General features: G+C 42.4%; 1 protein-coding gene across 6 annotated transcripts in view; it reads left to right on the forward strand.

Moving 5' to 3' along the window:
* LOC105481428 (heparan sulfate 6-O-sulfotransferase 2) overlaps positions 1–25,388 on the forward strand; it is a 356,581-nt gene extending 331,193 nt beyond the window's left edge. For 5 of the 6 annotated variants that reach the window (XM_011741023.2, XM_011741026.2, XM_011741024.2 and 2 more), the window contains one exon: positions 22,286–25,388. In XM_011741023.2, the coding sequence (XP_011739325.1) occupies positions 22,286–23,168 (883 nt within the window). In that variant the 3' untranslated portion in view covers positions 23,169–25,388. The remainder of the gene's footprint in view (positions 1–22,285) is intronic. The other variant, XM_024792755.2, reaches the window with a different exon arrangement.
* The last annotated feature ends 273 nt before the right edge of the window (positions 25,389–25,661 follow it).

The following is a 25,661-nucleotide window of genomic DNA, read 5'->3' on the forward strand; positions in this document are numbered from 1 at the left end:
GTTGTCCTTTTACTTCCTTCTCCCAGCATCTGCACTTCCCAAGCATTGCCTTTCCTTCCAAGCAAAACTTCCCTGTCTTGTATTCCATACCTGCAAGGAACTTTATTTACTTTCTAATAAACTCTGCTAATAAATATGAAATAATGAGTACTAGAGGCTTAATACATATGTTAGTTGCTCTAATGTTCAAAGGAATTCCTACAATGGTAGGAGAGAGATTTGAGGCCAGAAATAATGCTATTAAGAGTTTATCCCAGTTGGGCACGGTGGCTCACGCCTGAACTCCAACAGTTTGGGAGGCCAAGGTGGGAGGATAATTTGAGACCAGGAGTTCAAGACAAGCCTGGGCAACATCGTGAGACCTCTATCTCTAAAAAAAAAAAAAAAAAAAAAAAAAAAAAAACTGTTTTAAATTAGTCAGGTGTGGTGGCATGTGCCTGTAGTCATAGCCACTTGGGAGGCTAAGATGCAAGAATCAGGAGTTTGAGGCTGCATTGAGCTGTGGTCACCCTATTGCACTCCAGCCTGGGCGACAGAGTGAGACCTCATCTCTCAAAAAAAAAAAAAAAAAAAAAAAAAAAAAAAAACGAAGAGAGAGAGAGAGAGATCCCTCCTATGGATTTAATAATCATATCCTGCATTGGGGCAGGGGTGGGTTGAGGTGGAAAAAGGGGTGTGAAAGCCATGTTATAGAGATGGGCACTGAGACTGAGTTTTAAAGAAAGAAAAAGAGGCCAACAAGGATCACTGAGGACCCCAAAGGCAAACTTTGCTGCCTTAGAATTTTGCTGGGGCTGAGGACTGATCAGGAATCTCTGGTTTAAAAATAAATATGAAAGCAAAGATATTAAAGGCAAAGCACAAGGATTTACAGAGAAAATGAGCAGACTGATTTTTAGTTGAAATATGTCCACAATTTATCAATAAGTTATTGGTCCAAGCTCATATTCCATCCTATCACTGTTCTCCTGCACACTGACCTCCATACTCTAAGCAAACCAAACTCCCTGAGTCGCACATTGCCACCCCACGCCATGGATCATACTATTCTCTCCAGACACATTTCCTGCTCTATCTCTTTGTCCAAATAGGACTGACTTCTCAAGGCTTCATTCTTCCTGATGTTCACAGCTGAAGCAGCCATACCTTCCTCTGAACCTCCAGAATGGGTTTTCTGGACTTCTCCTAGGGGACGCTGTTCATCTGATTTTATCATGTGTATTCATGTCCAAGTCTTCTCTTCCCTTCAAGGCTGCAGACATCTTGGAAAGAGGGCAAGTCCTCTTTATATCTTGACTCCTCTCTTCGCATGGACCGAGCTGGTCCAGAATCTTGAAAAATAGCCAACCACTGATAAATGCTTTCTAGTTAAGAGTTCTAACTATGTAGTCAGGAAGTTCTGGCAGCAAGCCTCAGCTTGTGTTCATTATTTCACCTCTCCAAGTCTTGATTTCCTCTTCTGTAAGCACCTACTTCAGAGTTGTGATTTTTTCTTTTTTCTTTTTTCTTTTTTTTTTTTTGAGATACAGTTTCGCTCTGTCACCCAGGCTAGAGTGCAGTGGCACAATCTAGGCTTACTGCAACCTCCGCCTCCTGGGTTCAAGAGATCCTCCTGCCTCAGCCTCCTGAGTAGCTGAGATTACAGGCGCTCGCTGCTACACCCCGCTAATTTTTGTATTTTTAGTAGAGACAAGGTTTCACCATGTTGGCCAGGCTGGTCTCGAACTCCTGACCTCAGGTGATCCACCTACTTCAGCCTCTCAAAATACTGGGATTATAGGTGTAAGCCACCACGCCCAGCCTGGAGTTGTGATTTTTTTCAATGAGATAACTCATGTAGAGTGCTTAGCATGGTGCAAGACACATGGTATACATTCCACAATTATTTGCTATTGATGACATTTTTCCCTTAAGGAAAGGTGCAGTCCTCTCTGGCTCCCTGTGGCAATAATCCAACTGAGCCATTATTCCAGATGGAAATCACATTAGGGGGCTTTTGGGCAAGGGTTTGCTAAATGCCCTCACTCACACTATGTCTACAGTGACATTTACCCCATCAAAATGCAGGGAAAGACAGGAACTGGTTTCAACTTGAATTTGATATTTCTGTGGCCCACATGCTGAATGCCACCAAAGCCTCCACTCCCTGAGCAGCAGTTTGTAGAGATGGAATAGCGACAGTTTTTCATTTTCCAGAGTCCACTCATCCTTCCAAGAATCTCAATGCCTCATTGATTCATAATACAGTACATAAAGATTTCATTTTTCCTGCCCACAGTGATACATTATGGAGGCAATCTGTTTTGCCACTGAAAAGTTTGCTTAGTAGAAAAATTTGGAGTTTTGACATTCAGGAAATTACAGTCATCTGTAAAACACGATTGATATGCCAAGGCTAACATTTTCATTGCACTTGCAGAGCCAGAATAACTATGATAAAATATGTGTTACCCCACACACATTTCAGGATCTTTTAGAAACATTAGTTAGCTCTGAGAACCTCCTCCCAGGGTTCCAGGACTAGAATAGCTATCCCCATTAGTTGTTTGTTTGCCACTCACAAGGATAATATCGCCATTGACCCAACCAAGAATCAGGCTGTAAGACAAAGTGATGGCTTTCCCATACCACCAGGTTAAAGGCATGAAAGAGAGTAAAAAGAGAGAGAGAGATCAAGAATTCCACCCTCTTTTGGAATTGTTAACCAGCCACAAAAAGCATAGGTATAGGTTAGGTAGAACTAGAAGCTGAAGGCTTACAAAAGAGAAATTAGACTGTTCTACATCTGCCTACAATTTAAACTTGTTCTCTGTTTTTTTACACCAAACCTTTTCTTTTTTTCTTTTCTTTTCTTTTCTTTTCTTTTTTTTTTTTTTTTGGGGGGGTCTCTTTCCACATGCAATTTCCAGTGTTAAATGACATCAAAAGCCTAGGGTTCTGGAACTATCCACTTGTTCAAAATTTGATTTCAGAATGATAAATACAGTAGTTTTAGCTGAAAGATGTAGTTGATTTCCACTGGGATACTGAAGAAGTGGTCCATTCAGGGTCAGGTTTGGCCAGGTTGTGAGCACTTCTCACTTGGTCCTCATGCATTGGGACTCATGGGAAGTGCACAAAGTCTGTGGTTCCAAGGCAAATGACAGGTACCACTGCCTTTGACTTTGGAAATGGCTTAGAGTGAACCCTTTTCAGCCCTGGGACAGCTTCTTCAGGTACTGAGAAACACATTCTGCCCAAAGAGTGTAAGTCTGACTCATGAATGAAGCTGTTTTTAGAGGCGTCATAGAAGTCCTGCATGCAACCATATGTGAACAATTATTGCCAGTGCTTACTGACCTTATACTATGTGTCAAACACAATTCTAAGTGTTAATTCATTTAGTTATTACAGCCACTCTATGGGACAAGTGATAGAATTATCATTTTCACTTTATGAAGATACTGAAGCACAGAGTCTGAGCATCTCTCCCAAAGTCACACAGCTATCTCATAAGAGGTAGAGCTGGATGAGCTCTATGAGCCAATCCTCACCAGAATGGCTGCAGAGCTCATGTTCATGATCTATATTATATTGCCTTGCATGAAGAAATTTTATAAAAGCCCTCTGTTGTCAGACATGCTGCCTGGATTCTCTTGCAAGTGCCCCATGCCCATGGTAGGAAGGCTTTCTTGTCCTCCTGAAGCACTTGGCCAAACTTCACTCTCCTCCTGCCCCATGTTAAACCTCTTGCATCCAACAGCTTGGCTTCATTCATTTCCTACCAGTGTTTGCACAGATGCTAGAGGAGCAAGAATAAAGCCAATGGGTATAGGGAGGAGAGGAGATGGATGCCAAAGACAAAGTTGGGCAAAGACCATGCCTGCCTGGGAGTTTTGGTACCCTCCAGCAGGGGAATAAGGGGAAAAGTGATTTCCCAGAGGCATGTTGAGGATCACTTGCCTGCCCCCAGGCTGAAGCTTTGCGGGTACCCATATTCAGCTTTCTCTCCTGCTGCTCCCCTCTGGGCCTTATTTCAGCTGATTTGGCCACTGACAAGGGAAACTGAGAGACAGTAGAGCAAAGAGGACTCATCAGAATACAATGAGGGGACATAGATGCTGGAGGGATGGAGAAGATAGAGGGGGAGAAAGGGGAGTTACGGCATCAGGACAGGAAAAAAAGATGAAGAGAGAATGATGAAACAACCAGGAAGAGGGGGAAGTCACCGAAAAAAAAAGAGGGGATGCACACAGCATAAGGTGTGACATGGAGGAGACTGAGAGAGGAAGGAAACTGAGGGGAAAGGTAGATGGAGATGTTCGCTCTCCTTACTTCTGTGATCTCAGTCCTGTCCATATGGGCACTCTGATATGGTTTGGCTCTGTCCCCACCCAAATCTCATCTTGAATTATAGCTCCCAAAATCCCCATGTGTCATGGAAGGGACCCAGCAGGAAGTAATTGAATCACAGGGGTGGGTTTTCCATGCTGTTCTTGTGATAGTGAATAAATCTCACAATATCTGATGGTTTTATAAAGGGCAGTCCCCCTGCACACACTCTCTTGCCTGCTGCCATGTAAAACATGCGTTTGCTCCTCCTTTGCCTTCTGCCATGACCATGAGGCCTCCTCAGACATGTGGAACTGTGAGTCCATTAAACCTGTTTTCTTTATAGATTACCCAGTCTTGGGTATGTCTTTATTAGCAGCATGAGAATGGACTAATACACTCTCCTCACCACCAGTAGTCTTCCTTGACTGCCTGCTGGGCACCACTGAATGGCTCTTACATTGCATGGAGTGCCAACTAGATGGCCTTGCTCTTTTCCTTCTGTGAGCTCCAGGTACATTTAGAGTTGAGGCCTGTCTTCTTGTCCTGAATTTGGACACATGACTTTTGTTTTTTTTTGTTTTTTTGTTTTTTTTGACTAGGCTATGCACTCTCTAGGAGTTCAGATCAACTGTTTTGTTTGTTTGTTTGTTTGTTTGTTTGTTTTAAGGGACAGGGTCTTGCTCTGTTATTCAGACTACAGTGCAGAGCTGCTGTCGTGGCTCACTGCAGCCTCAACCTCCTGGGCTCAAGTAGTCCTCCCACCTCAGCGTCCCAAGTATCAGGGACTACAGGCACACACCACCACCACACCTAGCAGGAGGGATGTCTTAGAGATCATTTAGTCCGTCCCCCATGCAAATGACTGATAAGTCTTCATTGCTTTTGACCCTGTACTCCTTATCACCTATCATCCCCTACACACAGGAGGCAGATTCTTAAACCAAAGGAATAAACTTTACATTGTGGGTTTCTGGCCAACTGTGTTGGGGAAGGGCTGTGCTTCCCAGCACTCCTGAACTCATGCCACCCTACAAGACTGGCCCTTGTTGCATGTCCCATTATGGTGTTGCAGAAAGCCCTTCACTGTCATGCAAAATACCTTTTAAAATAAAATGAACAAAGTGGCATGGGGTAGCAAAATGAGTCTGGATATCTAGACTTGGGTTTAAAACATATGTAACTTGATGACTTACTGGCTGTGTGACCTTTCACCTCTCTGTGCACTAATATCAGTGTCTACGAACTGGACTGGGACTGTCTATTTCTCAGTCATGTTGTAAGGCTCTATGAAAAAAATGTGCTTTCTTAAAAATATATATATATTTGCTATAAAGAACTTTTAGAAGTAGATGAGAAAGAGGGTGCTATTCCTTTCAAAATATTTGGAATAATAGCTCTTTAATCCTTGGAAATGAACTGAGAAATATAAATACTTCTAATTATTTAAAAACCTCAAAGGTGACCCGCTCATCACCTGAACTGTGCTTGGTATGCTGAAATGCAGCAATGCCAGTCTCCCAAAAATGTACCTGCCCATATTTCAACTGTCAACACATTCTTTCCACCACGTAGAAGGTGAAGGTCGACAGTGTTCTCCCTGCATGCATTTCTAGTAACACCTTAACTCATGAATGTTAAATGGAAGGAGGTGGGACAGGGGAACAACAGGACTTCAAAAATAGCCCTGGGGAAATCAAATCTTGTTTTAACTTAGTGTGTTCATGACCGATCCATGGTTCTGAAAAGCAAAAAGCGTTTGATCAAAACTGTCCCCAAAAGACCTCATTTTAAATTCCTTTACTTTCTTTGAGCAGAAAGGAATAGGTTTCCTGATTATGACTATTGAAGCAGCCTTTACCTGTGCACAATAGCTGGTCTCCTACATGCTGTGATTTTTGGATGGCCTTCTGCCCCATAGAACTTGCCCTACTGCTGCCTGAAATTCTACCATAAGAGGGCATAGCATTGCCCCTTAGGGGCTGCCCCTTTAAAATAGAAATGCTTCTGGTGGTGCTAAGTACATGACACTTGGACGAAATGAGTTTTTCTAATGACTTTCCTTCTAGATCTCAGATTTTGAACAGACTAAGCCCAGAGAGAGTCCAGTGGGGGAAAGGCTGGAAGAAGGGAGAGGTGTAGGAGGAGGAATGGAGAAGGATGGAGGGCTGAGGTCTCCCAGCTACAACAAAGGACAAAAGAAATAGTAACTAAGCGTGGGATTTCAGACCTCACTGGGGAACATTTGGAGAAGGGGCCTCCTTTACCCTTCCAAGTTGTATTGTGGGTGCAGCAGTCTATCCTGACTGGTGAAATGCCAACCCGGGGACCTGAGGCACTGCACCAGCCAGAGGTGGGGTCGTTCTGGGACTTATTTCAGGGCCTGTGTAGTTTAGGGGACAATGCCCTTTGTTTCTGATTGGTGGGAGAGGATAAAATGGAGCATCCTGGGTGATTTCAAGGCTTCATGCTAGAAGGCTCATCACTTAACCCACCAGTCTGAGTTCCCATAAGGTGCTGGGCCCTGTGTTGACAGACAGGAGAGATACCAAATAGTTTGGCTCTTAAGGAATGTCTAGCCTGGTTTGCAAGACAAAATAAGAGAAATGGAGTATGCAGCCATTTATCTGAGGCTTAACGTGCAACAGAGAAAACATGGGGGAGACACTGAATTGAGAGTTGGGAAACCTGGGTTCTGGTCCTAGACCCACTGCTGACCAACTATATATCCTTGGGAAAGTCACCTCCTTTGTTTGAGGTTCAGTTTCCTCATCTGTAAAATGGAAATTTTATATCTTGTCCTGTATACTTCATGGGATTGAGTGAGAAACTAAAGATATAAAAACAGTGGAAACCTGTTTAAATTTCTGATTGTTATTAATCAGCCCTCCCTCCCTGCCTCCTATCTTCCCACCTTCCCTTTTTCTGTCCTTCCCTCCTTCCCTCCCTCCCCTCTTTCTTCCTCCCTTCCTTCCCTCTTTCTGTCCTTTCCTCTCTCCCTCCCTCCTTCCCTTCTTCCTTCTTTCCTTCCTTCCTTCTCTCAGGCACTGATATCAATGAATTTTCTTCAGATGACTTTTCTGAAAAACTATTGTGAGAAGGGCAATGTCGTTTAGAGTAATTATCTCTGGCCTTATATCCACTTTACAGTGAGTCACTATTTCTGAGAATTAAGCTCAATTCCAGGCAAAAAAGCCCAAGCCAGGAGGGAAGGCTCTGTAGGTGGCTCATGCAAAAACACAAGCAGATCTCTCTTCTCATTGACATGTCCTCACAGTAAATGATGACTTGAAGAATCCGAGGCAGGTTCTGCCCTCTAGCATTTGCCTTAGTTGGAAAGTCAGGGTCAGACATCTGTGTTAATGTGGGCATTGACTTTGAGTCCTTCTTTATGGGTGTCAAGTCTTGCAGTAGAGAATAAATGAACATCAACCAAATAGAGGGGTTGCCTTTGCCTAAAGGTCATTCCAGTTTGTTGGTCATCTTAAGGATGATATTCAGGAAAGTGAACAAGGAGTCAGAGACTTGGTTTTGGGTCCCTTCTGTGCCATAAACTGGCCAAATGACCCTGGATGAGTCCCTATCCTTCACCTCTGGGTTTTAGCATTCTCATTGCTAAAGTGATTGGAACAGGTGACCTCTGAGAGGTCTCCCAAACCATCTACTGTGTGAAAAATATGAGTTTGTCACTTTCATCTGTGAGTGGCTCTCATTGGTTCCCTTCACAGGGAGCTTGCCTTTCATTGGGTGGCCAGTTTCCACACATGGAACATGGCTCTTACTCAACGAGAAAGTAATCCAGAGCTCATTGTGTGCATGGAGGGAGGTGTGGAACACTCTTGGACTCCCCCTTGGTTGAACTGCCCCCAACCATGATGAGTAAAATGGCCCCACCCCCTTTCAGTGAAATAAGATCCCGTTTTGCACAAGATGAGGTTTGTAAAGTGCCACTTAAAAAAAAAAGATTCTATTCTGTCAAAAAATTATGGAATGTTCATGCTTTCATCAAAGTAGAGCCATGGCTTATATTTTACAACATGCATAGCTGTCTAATTTCACATACTGTTTTTCTATTCTGTCACATTTTGGACAAAAATGTCTTTTCTCTAAGATTCAGGACATTGCAGTGTGACGTAAAATTGCAATCTGGAGGAACATACTGTGCGTGGAGAAGGGATGATGAGGGCAACTGCCCCCTGACTCCCCAGTACTAGGCCACTGATTTCAGGGAAGGTACCTTTTTTGCCTTAAAGGGGAAACACAGTTGTCCAAAGTCTCTATGCCATGAAAAAGAAACCTCTGATGCACAAAACTTACAGAACGCTTGTCAGTTTCAACACTAACATAACCTTCAAAATAATTCCTTCTGCTCAATCAGGATCTTCATGTCTTCAGTCCTCCTTCCTGTACTTGCCCCAGTTTGACATCACATTCCTTAGCTAGAGAGGTGGGATGGGGGATGGATGAATGTTTTTCACCACCCAGTATTATCATTGTAAAGAAACAAGGCTGTGCCTGTCACTGTATAGAATGCTTATTTCCCCACACATGTAGCCCAGCCATGTTATTCAGTAATTATGCCTTTTGTAGCTTGAATATCCAAAGGAAAAACTTTCCCAGGTGAAAGGAGGCATGACCCTGCCAGCCCTTGAAATCCTGAATAGCTCCAATTCTTCACAGTTTAAATGGTTAAAAAGTTCTGTTGCCCCACACCCCCTAGAAAAAACCAGGGTTTGCATTTCATATCTCTCAGCACCTTAAAACAATATTAGAGCTCATTAAAATCAACCCAGGGCTCAAGAAGGGAAGCCTTCATTTAGGGGGAAAACTTTTCCCCTGTGCTGCTCTGGAAAATAGCACAATGCTGAGTGCAAGTATTTTACCTGACTAGGTTTCCTCTAATGATTTTTCCAAAGCACAGTTAGGGTACCTGCCTCCCAGACAGCACATGTCCAGGAGGCCCAGGTGAATGCGTGGGCCTGCCTACCACCAGCCCAAAATTGCCTTAATATTTATTGACTGCCTACCATGTGAAAAAGGCCTCTTACTTGATTTCTTGTCTCTGTGGAGGTCCCTAAAGAAATGATTCTGTGTGTCTCTGGATTTCTTACAATCTAGAGACATGGAAAGGGAGCTGGCTATCTGGTTTCGGGATCCGTGAAGTATGGTCTAGAAAAGGAAGTATGGTCTAAAATGGTAGCCAGCTATACCCTTGCCCCCGGTCCCCTCAGCTCTAAAATGCTCAGATCCCAGCCCTACGGTTCTGTAAGGGGCCCACAAAAAACACAGAATTGGATCCCTCATTTCACATCCCAGCATATCCAACTGCCTCCTACTCAAATGTCCTGCTGCATTCAGGCCAGTTATGCTCCTGGCCTGTGACTCCTGAGGCTGTGCTCAGGCACATATGAGAATGAACAGCCCAGTGGGTGAGGGCACACACCTTGGAGGCTCAGACACTTCTGTCAGTGAGGACACAAAGACTATATATATATATATATATATATATATATATATCCCCATTTTATCTTCATAAAGACTCTATGGTTTTAATGCATTGTAAATGAGAAAAGTAGAAGCACAGAGAGGTTAAGTTATTTGCCCAAGATGACACAGCTAGTAACTGCCAGAACTGGAATTTGAACTCAGGCAGTCTGGCTGTAGATCAGCATTGTCAAATAGAAATACAATGCAATGGATGCACCTTGAGGCAATAAGCATAAGCGAATTAATGCAGGAACAGAAAACCAAATATTGCTGGGTGTGGTGGCTCATGCCTATAATCCCAACACTTTGGGAGGCCGAGGCGGGCAGATCACTTGAGATGGTCAGGAGTTTGAGACCAGCCTGGCCAACATGGTGAAACCTCATCTCTACTAAAAATACAAAAATCAGTTGGGCATTGTGGTGCATGACTGTAATCTCAGCTACTCGGGAGGCTAAGGCAGGAGAATCACTTAAACCCAGGAGGTGGAGGTTGCAGTGAGCTGAGATCACACCACTTCACTCCAGCCTGAGAGAGAGAGAGTGAGACTGTCTTCAAAAACAAACAAACAAACAAAAACAAAAAACCAAGTATTTCATGTTCTCGCTTAGAAGTGGGAGCTAAACATTGAGCACACATGAACACAAACAGGGAACAATAGACACCATGGACTGCTTGGTGGTGTGAGGAAGGGGTTGTGGGTTGAAAAACTGCCTATTGGAAATTATGCTCACCACCTGAGTGATGGGATCCATACCCCAAACCTCAGCATCATGCAATATACCCATGTAACAGTCCTGCACATGTACCCCAGTATTTGAAATAAAAGTTGAAATTCAAAAAAAGAAATATGATGCAAGTCACCTATGTAATTTTAAATTTTGTAGTATCCACATTAAAAATGGGAATACAGATGAAATTAATTTTAATAATATATTTTATTTAACCAAATATATTCACATTATTATTTCAACATGTAATCAGTATAAATAATTAATTCATGAGATATTTTCTCTGCCTCTAAGTCTTGGAAATCTTAGTATGCTTGAAAACTTAAAGCAATTCTTAGTTCAGACTAGCCACATTTCAAGAACTCGGTAGCCACATGTTGCTGATGGCTACCATATTGGACAGTGCAGCTCTAAAGCCCTTTTCATGACATACACTGACTAAAATGGAGACATTAACACCTATTTGATAGGTTTTCCGAAAAAGCTTCTAGCATAGTGTCTGACATACTGTAGGCACCTGTTAAATCAAAACATTTATTAGTTTCCTATCTGTGTGCTCTTTGCTAATGTCAGAATGCCTTCCACCCACCCTACCACCATACACGCACCTAGTCAAATCCTTCTTATCCTTTAGAGTCCGTCATATTCCTCCTCCTCTTCTATGAAGCCTTCCTTGATGACCATAACAGTCAACTCTCTCCTCCCAACTCATTTCTCACTTAATCTTTGTATGATACAGTTAGCACTGAACTGTACTGTGCCTCTATCTGCCCCCTCCCCCACTGAATAGTAGTCCTATCTCTCCAATTCTAAGCTCTTTGAAAGCTGGCACCCATATACATGCAACTTCCTCACCATGCCTACAGCTCTAATTATGGCGACTTCTAGGTCACTCAGAGTTGATACGTTGTTCATGGATTGATTAAACATTTGTCTTGCAACCCAAGGCCAAGCCCCTCACCTCCAGGGCTAAAAGGGCACTATGTCTCCTCTTTGCACATGCCTGTTTTTGGATTGAATGTCATGAAAATACCAGTTTTATTACTTTTTAGTTAAGGCTTGAAACATGCAGGGTTTTATGTGAATGTACTAGTCAATCAAAAGGCAGGACCAAAGCAATGGATTCCTAGGACAAGAGGCACTAGGGATGTTTATCTGAAGAGCAAACCATGGTAGTCCCAGTGGGGACACTTAGAAATATCCCCAACCTCCTCCCGTCCACTGTGGCATGGAGCTTATGATTCTTCCCCTCTGCTCACTCTTGTTTCAGGGTTGGGAGAAGGAAGAGAACCAACCCCTAGCTCTGGCAGTTCCAGATGCCAATCCTCAAGGGATTTGACAGAAGATGTCACATAGAAACACTCAGTAAGCCAAGAAGATCCATATGCAGAGGGAGGAGTTCCTAGAAGGAAAGTCAGGCAGGAAGCCTGAGTGTGTCAATCAGTGTTAGATCTGGTCTCCATGTGACTTGGGCAAATCATATCCCTTCATGGGACCCCGGTCCCCTCATCTGCATGCTGTAGGGGTTTTTCATAGAAGTTTCTTCCACCTCAAAAATACACTAACTGTTAATGAACTAAGACTCACAAAATAATTTTAGAATGCAAAAAATTGGGGGAAAGGCAGTGTAATCTACAAAACTTTTCATGATGCCAAGCAATTGGATGGATTCTGGGTAAAGGCCTGCAACTATGGGTCATAAAGTTTGGAATTTCACATCTTGTTAAAGAACTCAGCTTTCTCACTGTTTGCAAAAGCCCTTAGATTTATGTACTTTGAAACCTACTGTGCTTTGGGAAAGAGGAGAATGATTTCTTTTAAAAAGAAGTAAATATCACCAGGACTGATTGTGTGAAGAATTCCACCTTGAGTTTGAATTCAAAGGCATTAGAAATCTTCTTTATTTTCAACAAAGAAAAAAAAATTTCTGCTTTGTTAAAGAAAAACAGTCGCATAGAAAAACATCCTTCTGTTTAATGAAAACCCATTTGTGCTCCTTTGAGCACTCCCCACAATACACACAGATGGGTTTACTTTCAGTTAATCAGAGGAAAAGAATCAATGAATGAAGGTGTTACTTTATATACACAGAACTGTTCCTTTGGGTGAGGTGTGAAGAAGAGCAGAAAACTCCTGCAAGGAGAACTGAATAGCATGTTTGGTGGGTGCAAGACTTCAGCCTCTTCAGATTTGATTTTGTGTCTGGTAGATCTTGTGTCTCATAAGTCTTGCTTGTCTCATAGATCACTGTGCTCCCAAGAGTTTACCTTGCTCCCCACCTCTCGTGGGTTGCCCAGAAAGTCTGGCTAAGTCAGCAGCCCACAGCATGAACTTGAAGGGGAAAGGAAGAGGTTCAGCATGCAGATAATTTAGGTCTTTCTAGTGCTGTGAAGACAATTAAATGAAGTCATGTGTCACACTGCTCTATGTAACCCACTGTCTACAAATGCAGCAGCTCACTCTTCTAACTAGATAAAGCATGACTACTAAGCCACAAAACTGTTGTGACAAATGTGCCAAAAACAACACATCTACAGGCACATCTGTCTGCTTCAAAGTATTCCCCTTGTGAAGTCCCACACTTCTTTTATGAGACTGCTGCCACTGCTGATAACAGCATTTATTAAACTCCTATTTGGGGACTAATAATATGAGCCACACAAGAAAAGCACTTAAAACGGCACCTCCAGGGCTTAAGGGGTCCAGCTCTGTCAGAGGCATGTTTGCCTTTGATTCAATTTACCATACTTTTATTTAGTTTGTGCTCACATATTAATGTTGTTTTATTTGAACGCCTTCCTCCTTGCTTTGACCCAGTCATTTACTTGCAATGGGAGGATCCATGTGGTTGCTTTAGACTTCATTAGCCAAGGAAGGAGACCAGACCTTCAACATTAATGACTCAGTGTCATATACAACCCCCCAACTATTGGCAGAGTTTACTTAGGACCACCGACCACAGTTCTTTTTCTACCACTCACTGTTTCTCTTGCAACAAGATGTGCAAAGGCTGAACTTTTATTTATATATATATATACACACACACACACACACACACACACATATACATATATACATATATATACACATATATATACACACACACACACACACATACACACACACACATACATACATATATATGCTACAGGTATAATAAAATGTTCACTCCTATTGATTTGGGATAAGAATTTGTTTCCTTTCTTAAATTAACTTTTTGTTGATCACTCCTATGACCTTAACTGCTACGGGTTTTCTGGCCTTCTTCTATTAAAAAATGTCTTTGATATTTATTTCCCTTTTGAGTAGTGCAGGGAAAACCTTATCATGGCCTTCCGTGAACCAGGAGCCTCAAAGGAAAGCAAATGTTTACAGCATGATCCTCAGAACTTTGCTCAGGCAACATTCCCTGGACTTTCCCTTGACAGAAATGGGTGCCCCCAGGGTTTCTCCAAGGAGTAGAGAGGAGTTAGGGCTTGCACTTGGGGGCACAGTTGGCTTGTCTACACTCTAGATACCACCTGGGATTTCTGAGAGACTTCTGATCTCTGAAGCCACATGCCTAGGACAATGATTCTCAAACTCAACTATGTGTACATCAGAATTTCTGGGTGGGCTTCCCAAAATGCAGATTGGCAAGCCCCAGCCTTTGAGTTTCAGATTCAGTGAGTGGACCTGAGAGTGTGCATTTCTAACAAGTTCCTAAATGATGCTGATGCTGATGGTTCTGGGCTCACACTTTAGGAACCACTTTTTTAGTTTACTCATAGAATCAGAAGTCCTGGGCTTGTGCCCTAGCACGGGTATGGAAATAATACCATTTCTAGAGTGAGAGAGACCTGAACACCCCTGCTTAACTTGAGGCGTGACCCAGAGTCACGTCATCTCTGAGTCTCAGTTTCTTCATTCTGGAAAAGGGAATAATAATAATAATTCACAGGATTGTTGGGAGTTAATGTGTAAGTGTCAGGCACAGAGCCCCCCCAGCTCCTGGCTATGTAGTTGGTGTAAGAAAGTGTCCTCTTCGAGCAGCCAAATGTTTACCCTTCATGGGGGTTGGTGAGTTCTTTCAGGCCTGGTTGAATGTGCCATCCTAGGTAACTAGCAGACACAAAGAGGGTCTTATAAAATAACAGGCCTTCAGCCCAGAAATAGTTCTGTTAGGTAGATTGATTCTCAGGAGCTATTGGCAAGGTGTGATTTGGGGGCAAGCCCCTGCCTGTCTCTCTCTAGGCCTTGATATCCCCACCCTTAAAGTGAAGGGCTTGACCTAAATGATTTACTGTCTCTAAAGTTTCCTTCTGTTCTGACAAGTGTAGGATTCTGTGACTTAGAACTTGGGCATTTATTTCAGAATGGTCTATTAAAAGGAGAATAAAAAATAAGATTCTTGTTTTTAACCATTTAGTTATTTTTAACGTCCTTAAACTTTCCAGCCTTCTTTTAAACTGGGATACTGCACAAAAAGTCAGAGACAACAGCTAAATATAACTAAATCTCCTTCACAGCTACATCTCCTTAAAATGCTCCATTACAGGTATAAAATGTTATATCTGTTATTTCATAGTGACATCTAGTGGCTTTTCCTTATCAAAGAATAAAATACACCTTTTCCTATTTGCTTGTCATAAGCTCTGCTGCTTCTGCTGCAGAAATTCATTCAACAATCTTTTATTAATTGCTTACTTTATGTCAAACATTGTACTAGGCCCTGAGGATATTATGTTGATAAACGATACATGGTCCTTACCCTCCCAGAGCTCATAGTCCAGTGGAAGAGGCAGAAAAATCACCTGACAATCCCAGCACATTGTGATACATGTTACAATGGGAGAACATCAGGGCGACTGGAGCAGAGAAGGGGGTGCTTAATTCTGTCCAGAGAGGTCAAGGAAGGTTTTGCAGAGAAGACAGTTTTTGAGTTGAGTTTTGAAAGACTTTGCCAGGTAACCTACAAAGGATAAATAGAAGTCATTCAAAAGAGTAGGCAGTCCATACACAGAGGCAAAGCACCTGTGGAGTCACTGCCTGGGACTTCGATTTGGAAAATTCCTCATATAGGGTATAGAGCAAGGTTTCTCAACCTTGGCATTATTGGCATCTGAGGCAGGTTATTTCTTTGTTGTAGGGGGACTGTGCATGATAGGATAGCTAGCAGCATGCCTGGACTTGACTTACTAGATGCCAGTACCAACTCCCTCCCCAAGTTGTTACAACCAAAATATCCCCAGATATTGCCAAGTGGCCCAGAGTTGGGGGTTTGAGGAGTGGAGATGGAAGATCACTCACAATTGAGAAAGACTTGTATAGAGGGAGCTCACTTGAGATAAGGCTGGACAGAAAGAAAGGTGGTTGCTGGGTTCCGCAAGGCTGTCTCTAGCATGTGGAAGAGCTTGGGCTTCATGTCATAGTTGATAGGGAGCTATTGGGAGGGCTTAATTAGGGAATGACAGGTTAGGTATGTGCCATCTAAGGGTGTGGAAGTGGCTTGGGACTGGAGACATGAAGGGTAGGACGGGATGCTACTGCAATGTTTCAGGAGAGAAGTGATGAAGTCCTAACCCCAGGCAGTGGTGCAAAGGATGGATTTCAGAGCTGTTTAGAAACTAGAAAGGACTTAAGGGAATGTTTAGCTCTTAGTAGTGAGGGATTAGAGGAGTCAAGGATGGCCCCTTGGTTTCTTGCCTGGACAACTCTTTCATTTGTTGCTATTATTTCCACAATTGCTTATCAGTGATAGGAAAAAGTTGGCCTAAACTTGTAGACACAAAGCAGGTTCACTGCATTGTTTATAAACTTATATGGGTTTGGTGAAACAGAACACACTCATAAGCAACAAGTTACATAAAGTGGGTTTATTACTTACAGATAGGCAGCAAGGGACAAAAGAAGCCTAGGATCCATTGTGAACTGGTTTCCCAAGACTCAAGAAAGTTGCCTGGGTGAATGAGTCTCGACTAAGCATGCCTCACTTGCACCATCACTGAGGGACCCCAAAAGGCAGCCGTTCCTGAGTTATATACCTCAGGGACCATGTGACTCCTTTAGCAAAGCTTTGAAGGACATCCTGCTTCCAAGAGAGAGAGGAATAAAGGCTAGGCTGTCCCAGGCAGTTCCTCCCTATCTCAAGATGTTAGATTCTCCAGGAAGGACTGGAACAAGGCTCTTGCTGTTTCAGGCAGTTCCTCCCTATCTCAGGATACTGCACTCCAAGCACATTCTACAGTTATTCTTAAGAATGACAAGCAAAAACGAGGGGAGTACTGTGTTGGTACAAGGCCACCCAGAGAACTGTCCTTCAATAGAAAGTGGCAAACCTTTAACTGCGTAGTGCCTGTAAAGGCACCATGGGCATACAGAAGCACCAATCAGCCATTCAATTAACCCATGTAACCCAACTGGGAGTCATGGCTCCAATTTAAAAATGTGACACCTTGTCATTTTAATTAGGTGATACGTTTGGTCACAAGAAAGTCCTGTCCAATTACTACTAAGTGAAACAGGCAGAGTATGATTTTCCTGGGGCTGAACTGGCCTCATTCAGTTAAAATTAAGTCAGTCCATTCAGCAGCACCCTTCAGTTTCATGTCAACCTGAAGAAAGATTTCCAGCAACTATCAGAGACTTGCTGTCACCTGCATCTTACTCTGTTTTGGTCAATGCCTGAATCCAGGCATTGCCAACAGGAACAGGAAAGTATGGTGAAGACATCGGGGAATATAATCAGAATGTAGATGTCTTTTGACAAGCTTAGATTTCCTCCATCAAGAAGAGATTAAACAGGGCCACAAATACACTGCATCAGTTCCTGACAATATAGATTGAGTTTCAGCGTGGCATATATGTGAAAGAATGAAACAATTGAGCTTACTGTGTATCAGTGGTGTGGTGTGGCCGCCAAAATGGTCCATGTGATCTGAGACCACATTAAGAGAAATGGTGTCAAGAATGAGGGAAGTGATAGACTGTCCCTTCTTGTTGCTTGTCAGATCATGCTTAGAGGGCCATGTTCCAATAAAGTGGAATGCATTTGCAGGCAGACAACAGAATAGTGGGGCCTTTAAGCTATATAGAGAATAGTTGAAAACCATTTTTAGCGTAAAGAAGAGAATCCTTGGGGTAAATGCTGTCTTCGAATATCTGAAGCCACACCAGTGGAATTTTAAAAAGATCCCTAAATAGACCATGATGGTCTGGAAACTACCACTTTGTGCTGACCACTCCGTATTTTATCTTCAGTTCAGGTTGCTCTCTGAGTGCCAGATCTGTTCATTCAACTCTACTCAGATATCCTGCAGGCACCTCAGACCTTTTCCAGAGCCTTAGGAGGCATCCTTAACTCCTCCTCTTTCTCCCCTGAATCCCTTTTGTCACTTTCACCTGCTAAATATTTCTCTAGTCTGCTCCTCCTTCTCTTTTGCCTTGTCTTCTGCAGTAACCTCTTAACTAACTTCACTAATTTCATCTTCACACACTATACATAATGACCTTTCTAAAACACAGACCTCATCGTGTCATTCCCCTGCTTAAAGCCCTTCAAAGCCTCTCTGTTTCCTGTGGAATTAACTTTGAATGCTTTAATATGGCATCTGTGGCCTTTCACAACCAGGTCCTGGGCTCCCTCTCCATCTTCAATTCCTGCCACTACTCCTTCACTCCCCAGGAAGTTTTTTGATGCACATTTCTCTTGCACAGTAGGCTGATTTATGCCTCTGTGCCTCTGCCCATGCTGACCCTTTTGTCTTGTCTTATACTCCTTTCCTCTCTCCTTGATTCATTTTTTTTTTTTTGAGATGGAGTCTCACTCTGTCACCCAGGCTGGAGTGCAGTGGTGATATCATGGCGCACTGCAGCTTCTACCTCCTAGGCTCAAGTGAGCCTCTCACCTCAGCCTCCCAAGTAGCTGAGACTACAGGTGTGCACCACCACGCCCACTAATTTTTCTATTTTTTTTCAGAGACAGGGTTTCACCATGTTTCTCAGGCTGGTCTCGAACTACTGGGTTCAAGTGATCTGCCTGCCTTGGCCTCCCAAAGTGCTGGAATTGCAGGTGTGAGCCACCGTGCCCAGTTGCCTCATCTAATTCTTATTTGTTTTTAAAAATAAAGCTGCAGAAACCCTTGTCTTATCTTTAGGCTAGGTTAGAAATCAGTGTGAGGTGTTTTTTATCACACCCTTTACTTGCTCCAAGCATTCGTAGCACACACAATTGCAACACTTTCCCCGAGTTTCCATGTCTTATCCTTGTCTGTATCCCCAGTGCCTGCCGCAGTGCCAGGCACACATTAGGTGCCGAGACTAAACAAGTCTTGACCTGACCTGACCACTGAGGGAAAACTGGCCACGTCTCTGTTTGCCCCCCACTCCAGCCACATTCCCCAGCGTGTTTCTCATATTGCCCTAAAAGCTCTTCCTTGGATATAATGAGCATCCTGGATTCTTTTTCTGACATAACCTCCAAGGTATTACCTTTACCTGCCTTCCTACTTCCAACACACCATGCAATTCAGGAGACCCCTGGACACTGGACACCTACCCTTCAGCAGATCTTTCTTTCTTTTTACATGTGGAATATTTCTAAGCAGCATCAAGTGCTTTCAGTGGAGGCATTCTAGGTCTCCAAGGCTATTTGCCCTGGAAGAAGGGGGCTGTTAACACTCACTGAAACTCTGCAGGTATTGTCATCTGAGTCTAGGTGGCTGTCATCAACAAGGCAGCAGTGTGTGTATGTGTGTGCCCCTCTAACTTCTCTGCTGCAGTGATAATCCCTACAGTGTAGACACAGAGGCTGCCTACATTGGGGCTGTCTGTATTTCCTAAGGGCACTAGGTGACCTTCAAGTTGAATGTATACTGGATCCACACACCCATAACATGAGAGGCCCTCTCTGAAAGTCTGTCTCTGTGTTGCCTTCTCTCTATCCATGTTGGGGTAGGGGTGGTGCTTATGAAACATTGATTGTGTCATTAACCCTGGTGGTTGGGATCTATTTGCTCTGAAAGACTAGGAACAGTGTTTAGGAAGGAGAGCTGCAGACTTGCACTGTGGTGCACTCTTAATATTTACCAGAAGATGTCACTGTAGGCTTGAACCAATACAACAAATTAGGGCAAGAGGACTTCCAGATAAGCATGAAGGCGACTCCATTTTGGGGGGTTAAAACACCAAGCAGCCCCCATTACAATGCATGCCTGGAAAAGCTGGTTGAAAGGTTAATCCAAATGTGTCGCAGGCCTTAATAAATTTCTTTTTATTTTTCCAAATAATCAGACTAATTGCCACTAAACTGTTGCCTCAGGGCTATCATAAAGGCTCAATAAATATGCACTGAATGGATGAATACTGAAACTAGGAGTGGAAGGAGGGAACCCAGGGCTTTAGTAGTCATCTTTGTTGGTAAAGGCTACTGGAAAACAAAAGCTACTACTCTTTAGCAGTGGCTCCTTATGGAGATGAAATTTAATGGCACCAACAAAGTCAGGTCCTAGGGAAAGTAGTGAGATAAGTGAAGGTGCTCTTGGCCCCTTTTCCATCCTCACTCCCAGATGCTTCTCCTGTGCCCTATGCTTGTTTCTTCCTAAAAAAATATATAAAGTGATTTATTTTAAGAAAAACCTTCCTGTGATTTTTTACAAGGCACTTGGAAGATTATCCAGAGTTTTTATGTCATGAGGCATGTCCCTAGCTCTCTCCTTCCTCTTCCCCAGCATAGTTCATCAAGTAAGCAGTTAAAGAAGTTACTGAGATTCTGCTTAATGCCAGGGATAAAGGCCAATGTACAAAGCTGGAATTGATGGGATGAGGGTTATATAGAAGAATACGACAGAGCCCCTGTCATTGAAAACATAGTTTAAGTGGAAATATAAACAATTAATTATAATTCAGTATCACACATTTTTTTGGGGGGGGGTGGGGTGGAGGGGTAGGGTCTCGCTCTGTTGCCCAGGCTGAAATGCAGTGGCATGACCACAACTCAGTGCAACCTCTGTCTCCTGGGTTCAAGTGATTCTCGTGCCTCAGCCTCCTGAGTAGCTAGGATTACAGGAGCACACCACCATGCCTGGCTAATTTTTGTATTTTTAACAGACAGGGTTTCACCATGTTGTCCAGGCTGGTCTCAAACACCTGACCTCAAGTAGTCCACCCACCTCAGCCTCTCAAAGTGCTGGGGTTACTGTGCTCAGCCCCAGTATCACAAATATTTTAACAAAGGCTAAGTATGAAGTGCATGGCAACACAGAGGAAGAAATGATAACTGGCAACACAGAGTGGGGGTACATTTTTTCACAGAAGAGATGGTACTCGAACTGGTACTTGAAGGATGAGTAGAATTTTCCAGCCAAAGAGGGAAGATCATGGCAGGCAGAGCAAGCACCATGCACAGGATAGAGGCATAGGAGATAGATTTCAGGATGCCTGAGTTGCTGGAAGTCCCAGTTGGGAGAAACATTTCCTCAATGAACATCAGCCAATATTCAGTCAAGCAGGTGGCTGAGCAGGTTCTCTGTGGCTCCTCATGCGTATGTAGAGAACAACCACTCCATCAGATGGGAATGAATGTTTCAGAAAAGTTACAAGCCATTCTCCGGGTTTCCTTCAAGAAGCTAAATGCTAATATTCAATGTTTATTGTTGCTTTCCTTCCACAATATGCCCTTCTGTGACCTCGTCCTTCATCTTCTGTACCTGAGTGGTAACTCATTTCCCATGAAAAGCACAACGACAGGGTTTTCTCCTTGCGTATGCCTGATTGTATCATAGATTTGATGTTTCTGGGGTGTGTGCTTACCATGTATGGTGTGAGTATGTTAGCGTGTGGTTTAAATGTTTGCTAGTCTGCTATTTGAGCAAAGAACTTTGTTTGAAGCCCTAAAGAGAAGATAGCCATATAGCAAAGCTTCCACACTTGCTGACATCCATGTGCCCTTTCAGTAGATAAGGAAAAGGGACATTTTGAAGCTGCTGATAGCGTTAAGTTTCCTATCCTGGGAATATTATCATATGAGCAAAGTTGGAAACCAAGGTAGTAGCTTGCATATATGCCATTGGCAGCTACCATGTCTATTTCAGTCAGTGACTAAGCACAGCGCTTATTTCTGAAGGCCCTGGGCTACTCTGCCTATCTCTACATTCCACTTCCATAATGTATGAGCCGTAATATGACAACAGCCAGAATCAAGAGTATCATATCATACACTCTTCTAATTAGTTTTTTCAAAAACATAAAGATATGCAGATTAGACTGAATATTAGAAAATATGCTATTGCATATGTAATAAGGTTAGAATTTTAATCCACTTGTCAACTCCATTTCACTCCAATAAAGCATGTGCTTCCATTGAGTCTCCATTTCATGATCACTAAATGGTTTACAGTGGGGAGCATGAAATAAAGTGGTTGCCTAGTTAGCCAATGGTGTCATTGGGAAGATTTTATCTTTGGCTAGAGAGGGAGAAAAAGAGGGGAAGGGGGAACAGGAGTGAAGCAAGACAAGGTCGATGTCTGGAATCTAACCTTTTCATACCTGTTTTAGCTGAAGTATCAGCAAATTGGTTGAAAAACTTAGCTATCTCTAGGCTAGTGAGACTCAGCAGAGGGGACTGCTGAGGGACAGTTTACAGGACAAATGCCATCAGATCCCTGTCATTTTTGCTTTGCCTTCCTTTTTGGCCAGTGAACACCACAAATGCCATGTACCTCCATGACTCCACTTATTTCACCCATATCTCTGACTGTTGGTTTTTGTGCTTCATCCATAGGAACTTCCACTACATCACCATCCTCCGAGACCCAGTGTCCCGGTACTTGAGTGAGTGGAGGCATGTCCAGCGAGGGGCAACATGGAAAGCATCCCTTCATGTCTGCGATGGAAGGCCTCCAACCTCCGAAGAGCTGCCTAGCTGCTACACTGGCGATGACTGGTCTGGCTGCCCCCTCAAAGAGTTTATGGACTGTCCCTATAATCTAGCCAACAACCGCCAGGTGCGCATGCTCTCTGACCTGACCCTGGTAGGCTGCTACAACCTCTCTGTCATGCCTGAAAAGCAAAGAAACAAGGTCCTTCTGGAAAGTGCCAAATCAAATCTGAAGCACATGGCGTTCTTTGGCCTCACTGAGTTTCAGCGGAAGACCCAATATCTGTTTGAGAAAACCTTCAACATGAACTTTATTTCGCCATTTACCCAGTATAATACCACTAGGGCCTCTAGTGTAGAGATCAATGAGGAAATTCAAAAGCGTATTGAGGGACTGAATTTTCTGGATATGGAGTTGTACAGCTATGCCAAAGACCTCTTTTTGCAGAGGTATCAGTTTATGAGGCAGAAAGAGCATCAGGAGGCCAGGCGAAAGCGTCAGGAACAACGAAAATTTCTGAAGGGAAGGCTCCTTCAGACCCATTTTCAGAGCCAGGGCCAGGGCCAGAGCCAGAATCCGAATCAGAATCAGAGTCAGAACCCAAATCCGAATGCCAATCAGAACCTGACTCAGAATCTGACACAGAATCTGATGCAGAATCTGACTCAGAGTTCGAGGCAGAAGGAGAACCAGGAAAGCCTGAAGCAGAACTCAGGCAAGGAGCAGAACGGTAACACCAGCAATGGAACCAACGACTACATAGGCAGTGTAGAGAAATGGCGTTAAATGGCTCAAAAAGGCCTGCACATACTTCTCCCAAAGCGCCACTGAAAAGATGGCATAGTTTAAAAGATGAAAGTGTCCAAACACATCCTGCTTCCTTCATTGGGGAAGTTAAAAAAAGAAAAGTTTAGATGTTGCCTTTACAGTTGCCTTTCAATTCAGTGTTATACTGTGTGTGGGTAAAACAAATCTCAATATGGAATTAAATTGTCTTTTTGGGGTTGGACTATTTATGAAATCCGAAAGCCAAGCCAGACTCACCAGAAATTGCTGTTTAGATATTTTAAGAAGTTCTTAAATTAGTCATGGAGACAAAATGAAAACATAAAATGTGACCATTTAACTTATGGCTAAGAAATGGACTTTAAATTATTCATGATACACTGTTAAAACCCAGTCTTGGATTCAAACATTTTTTCCAGGGGTGAGAATAAGTATAAACATAAAGCGACTAAAATGAAATATAAAACCTTTTGTTTTCTTCTGATTTTAACAAGGAATCTATTTAAATAGAATAACAACTGATGGTGAATCTTACTAAGCTGTAGAAAATAAAAAATTCCTCTCCAAACATGAGTAGTTTTATGTCAAAATATTGGCTTTTCAAGAACAGGACTCATATCTTGATATTTAAGAGATGTTTAAAATTTAAAACTTTTTCTACCTTCTACTGTTTAAAGGTTTTAAACAGGGTGTATCTCACATTTAACAAAACATCTTTTTTTTTTTTCAAAATGAAATACCAATGTAAAGATCTAATTTCCAGGCGCTTTCAGGGCACTGTAATTTCAACAATATTGGAATCATTTTGGCGCTGCTTCCCATTCATTTTAAGGCTTCTCTGAATTGTGCTCATTCCAAATTAACCCATGTATAGAATCTTTCTTCATCATCTAAATGGTGTGTTGCTGAGTTTGTTGTGGTATATAATCCTGGATTAAAGTCAGGACTTTCTTTCTATAGAATTATTTTATCAATATTCGTGTAGTGAGGTCCTAATCAAGAAACTTGAACAGGATAATGTGTCTAAAAATATTGCTGAAGTTATTCTTGATCAGATAGAATTTAACCTAAAATGTGAACTCTTACTTACTTTTTCTACATCTCTACTGTAATGTTTCCAGTTGGGCCAACTATTTCTAGCCCTTTAGTTCTTTTTCGTGTTGACAGATTTGTAGACAATTACAAAAGCCAAAAAAGGATAAAATAAGCATTAGGAAGGCTAGCCAGAGTTATTCAATAGCACCTTGATAATGTGGGCAAACCCTTCTACGAAATTTTTGTTTTGAAAAGAGCAAAAGTAAAAACTGTTCTGTAGTGAGGTTACATATCAGGAACATAATAGTTGAGCAGAGTGATTTGGTAGTGTAAGTTGATGCAAAAATACTTCTATGGTATCAATTACAAACTGACCAAGATAAAAAGAAGTATGTGACCCACCGTGCTGTCAAGCATCATGATTCCTGGCAGTTTTCATTTTACTATGGATTTTGCTATACTTATGCAATGACTTATACTAACCTCCTGGCTGTAAATCAAACAAGGTGACTGAAAGTGGCATTTATGTTTTCAGAAGGGACACGCTTAGAAGTGTGACCATGAAGTTATATCTTTTACAATCTGCTCATGTGTTTCTTCTGTAGTAATATAGCCACAAACTGGACAATAAGCTGGGTATTTGGGTTTAAAATGGATTTTCTTGACTCTGAGCTAGTATCGCTATTTCTAGCTTTTGTTTTGTCTGACAGTATTGCAATCCTGAAAATCCTGAGAGCTAAAAAACTGAAAGGAAGTTTTTAAAAACTACACTTTGAAGTCACAGTGTTTTAGAGTAAAACTATTTTGTGTACAATTGTGTTTTTAATATAGTTAGTAGATCACTATGATATTTCAATTTTCTTTAGTTTTAATTGAAAATGTTTGCTTTTAAAACTGATAGGTACTGTTGGAAAGCAGGATGAAGCCTGAGCCAGTGGAAGAACTTGTTACAGAAAAAACATTTTGTGTTATTGCTGTGGTGTGCATGATTTGCAAAGACTAAGTGCATTTTCTCCGTCTATACTGATTATTGTATATAGAGGATGTTATAAATATACACTTTTGCCATTATGTAAATCCCATGATTTCAACTGTAAACATCTGTCCATTGGTGTAGCTTTACAAACCATTCACTGATTTTGTGCAATTTAACAATAGATATGAAATAAAGTTTAAATTACAGTCTCTGAGTAATCTCATAATTTCAAGATTTGCAGCCACTAGACATTGTGATCTCACAAACCAGAACAGAATTTTTTTCAACAAGGCATTTCCTTTTTTCCTCTTGGCAGCCAGGCATGAAAACTAGATGGCCCATTCTAATCCCTCACACTAAAATCGCCTTAATTTGGGGTGATTCCTTCTGGGAGTCCATGTTTTTTGTACAAGCTTGTCCAACTCACAGCCCACCAGCCACATGCAGCCCAGGATGGCTTTGAATGCAGCCCAACACAAGTT

The sequence above is a fragment of the Macaca nemestrina genome, chromosome X (assembly GCF_043159975.1).
Source record: "Macaca nemestrina isolate mMacNem1 chromosome X, mMacNem.hap1, whole genome shotgun sequence".
NCBI lineage: Eukaryota > Metazoa > Chordata > Mammalia > Primates > Cercopithecidae > Macaca > Macaca nemestrina.